The sequence below is a fragment of the Propithecus coquereli genome, unplaced genomic scaffold (genome assembly GCF_000956105.1).
Source record: "Propithecus coquereli isolate 6110/MARCELLA unplaced genomic scaffold, Pcoq_1.0 Scaffold18, whole genome shotgun sequence".
Classification (NCBI taxonomy): domain Eukaryota; kingdom Metazoa; phylum Chordata; class Mammalia; order Primates; family Indriidae; genus Propithecus; species Propithecus coquereli.
In genome coordinates, this window is record NW_012142745.1 from 6,581,793 (window position 1) to 6,584,515 (window position 2,723).

Here is a 2,723-nt window from a genome sequence, read left to right on the forward strand (position 1 = left end):
TTTAAAACATCTTTAGAAAATGAGGTATCCACAGAGTTTGCATGTTTCATAGCTGTCTGGGTCTGAAATCCTCCATTGGTGCTTAGATCATCTCTAGACCCCTGTATTCAAAGTGTAGAAGAGGTTAATGGGAATCATGATATTTCAACATTGTAAACCCACATATGTCTTCTTCATTATGCTTTCAATTAGATGATATTTAATTTGATATTTTATATTCCAGCAAAAGTTTTCTGCTAAAGTAGGCAGTGAAAACAAATACAGTCAAAACCATACTCTTAGTCACAATTTGATTACTTATGTGATTTTTTTTTATGATGTAGAAACAATCTTTTAGACATGGACTAAGTGGCTGGATTGGTTATTGATATATTCATGGATTACAGATTATATGTCATTATTATCATGGATTATCTTATGTATATTACTATTACTAACAAATAGATTTTAAATATTTTATCGTGTGCCAGGCTCCGTGATAAATATTTTCTATTGCACAATTTAATCCTCATAGGGAGTGTGTGATGTAGGTATTTTATCCCACTTTATAAATAAGGAAATGGAGGCTTAAAGAGGTTGGATAACTTCTCTAAAGTCACCCAGATAATCACTGATACTGCTGGGATTTGAACAAAGTAAAAAGAAAAAATTCCTAAGGCATAGCTCCTATCTTCTGTATGGCAATACCTTCCACAGTTACTGGATTCAGCAGTGTGTTAATTTTTTCTGGGATTTGAACAGAGGCAACAGATCTCAAGTGGGTTGTTGTGTAGTTACTATGATGGCCCAGTAGAGGAGGGGTTATAAATAGGCTACTCTGGGGCTGTGATGGTAAATAAGGCTCTTGGCTATTCTGACACCAGAGGGGTATGAAGCTAATACAGACAGTGATGGAGCAAAGGTGTATAGTGAGACTGAGGAGGGAGCCATGAATGCAACAGAGGAAGCTGTAAAGACTGGAAAGACTTGGAAGGTGATGCAGAGAACAGAAGAAAATGAAAACAAAATGCTGAAGGATGCGCCAGGTGGAAGGCTAAAGTGACTGATCCAGAACAACGTTGATGTGAATACCTAGCAAAAAGTGTTGTTTAATTCCTAGTTTGCTCACAGATAAGGGAAAATGGTTCTCCAGGGCAAAAATATAAAAAAGACACATTGTTTACTAAAACAGAAATTCGAAATACTGTGCAAACTTACCTGATTAGATGTATTGACAGTAAAAGGATACAGGTCCTTCAGATAAATCCTCGGCATGTTGTCCAGAAGCATGCCGTACAGGGGCATGTACAAACTTGCAATCTGCGCCTGCTTTCTCTAGGTGAAAAGGGGCCGAGAGGAATGATTCACATAAAAATCAATAGGCTGGTTGGTTTGATATGCATTTAACGCAGTGAGCCATTAAGTGGTGCTTAGGGAAGGCAGGAAGGGAGATCACTTACTGGTTCTCGGTATCGATCATCAAAAGAATGCTTAGCCATTAGATTTTTGAGGACAGCTAAAGCTAAGTGCCTGATATCCTGGTCTTCCTGCAGGGCAAAGCCAACTTCTCGGAGCAGAATTCCAATTAAGAAGTGTTTGCGGCAAAATTCATTGGTGACCGAATATTCAGGCATATCTTTGTGAGGAAAGAAAAGAAATCATGTTATCGAAAATAAAGTAATTCCTTTGTAATTGAGACAGAGATATCAAGCAACTGCTATCAACACCTTCCAGCACTGTGAGGAATTCAGTAATCCAGTCTTGCTACAGAGATGAGATGTGTTGTATCCTCAGGGGGCTCTCAGTAAGATAGGGGAGTATTCTGTATATATAAACACAAATACAAATACAAACTAACATACGATGCCAGCTGTTAAATTTCACAAAAATAGCATGTTTACGGGATGACAGGAGTTGAGAGGAGAAAAACGCATTATGTGCCTGGCAGAATCAGGAAATGTTATGGGTAGGAATATGTCGAGATGAGCCTTTGAGGATGCTTAAGGTTTGGACGTGCAGATATCTGTGGGAGCAGATGGAGGCAATGGAGGGAGGACAGGAGGTTGAGAGAAGAAGGAATAGGGTTTTCGATGGCACAGAGTTTTAAAAGCACAGGTGTGAGGGGAGCACAGGTGTGTCGGGGTCAGTAAACACTGTGGCCAAGAGAGATGAGAATTGAGGCTTAAGTGATAGTTTGGGGACAGATGATGGAGAAACGTAAGCACAGATGCCTTTAGGTCCCTCTGCCATTTGTATTTAATTCTGTAATAAATGTTAAGACACTAACAGCTTTGAGATCAGTGGCTTGATTACACTTGTGCTTTATTGACTTATTAATATTGTGTAAGAATGTGCATGAATTAGACTCTAGGGAGATGTGGGGTGAGGGATACAACGCAGGAGACTGGAGCAACGAGGAAGGGAGGGGACAAGTGATGAGACGGTGTCTGGGCTGGGGTAGCAGCAGCAGGTGAGCAGTACAGGTAAAATCACCAGGACGAGCTGGCTGAAGGATTGAGGGAGCAAGGAGAGAGGGCAGCCAAGTATTGTGAGCCGGAATTATGGAGAAAAGAATTGTAAAATTCCCAGTAAGAGTGGATTTATTCAAATTGTCCAATGTGCTTTAAGAACGTAAATATTAACTGTAGTACTAGCACCTACAAGAAAACATAGGGGAAAAGCTGCTTGACGTTGGTATTGGCAATGATTTTATAAATATGATGACCTCAAAAGCATAGGCAGCA

At 39.9% G+C, this 2,723-nt stretch overlaps 1 protein-coding gene across 1 annotated transcript in view; it reads right to left on the bottom strand.

Moving 5' to 3' along the window:
- The window catches only part of DOCK10 (dedicator of cytokinesis 10), a 347,252-nt gene that overhangs the window by 48,970 nt on the left and 295,559 nt on the right, over positions 1-2,723 (bottom strand). Inside the window, 2 exon segments of the mRNA XM_012642470.1 lie at positions 1,198-1,314; positions 1,440-1,615. Coding sequence (XP_012497924.1) covers positions 1,198-1,314; positions 1,440-1,615 — 293 coding nt within the window.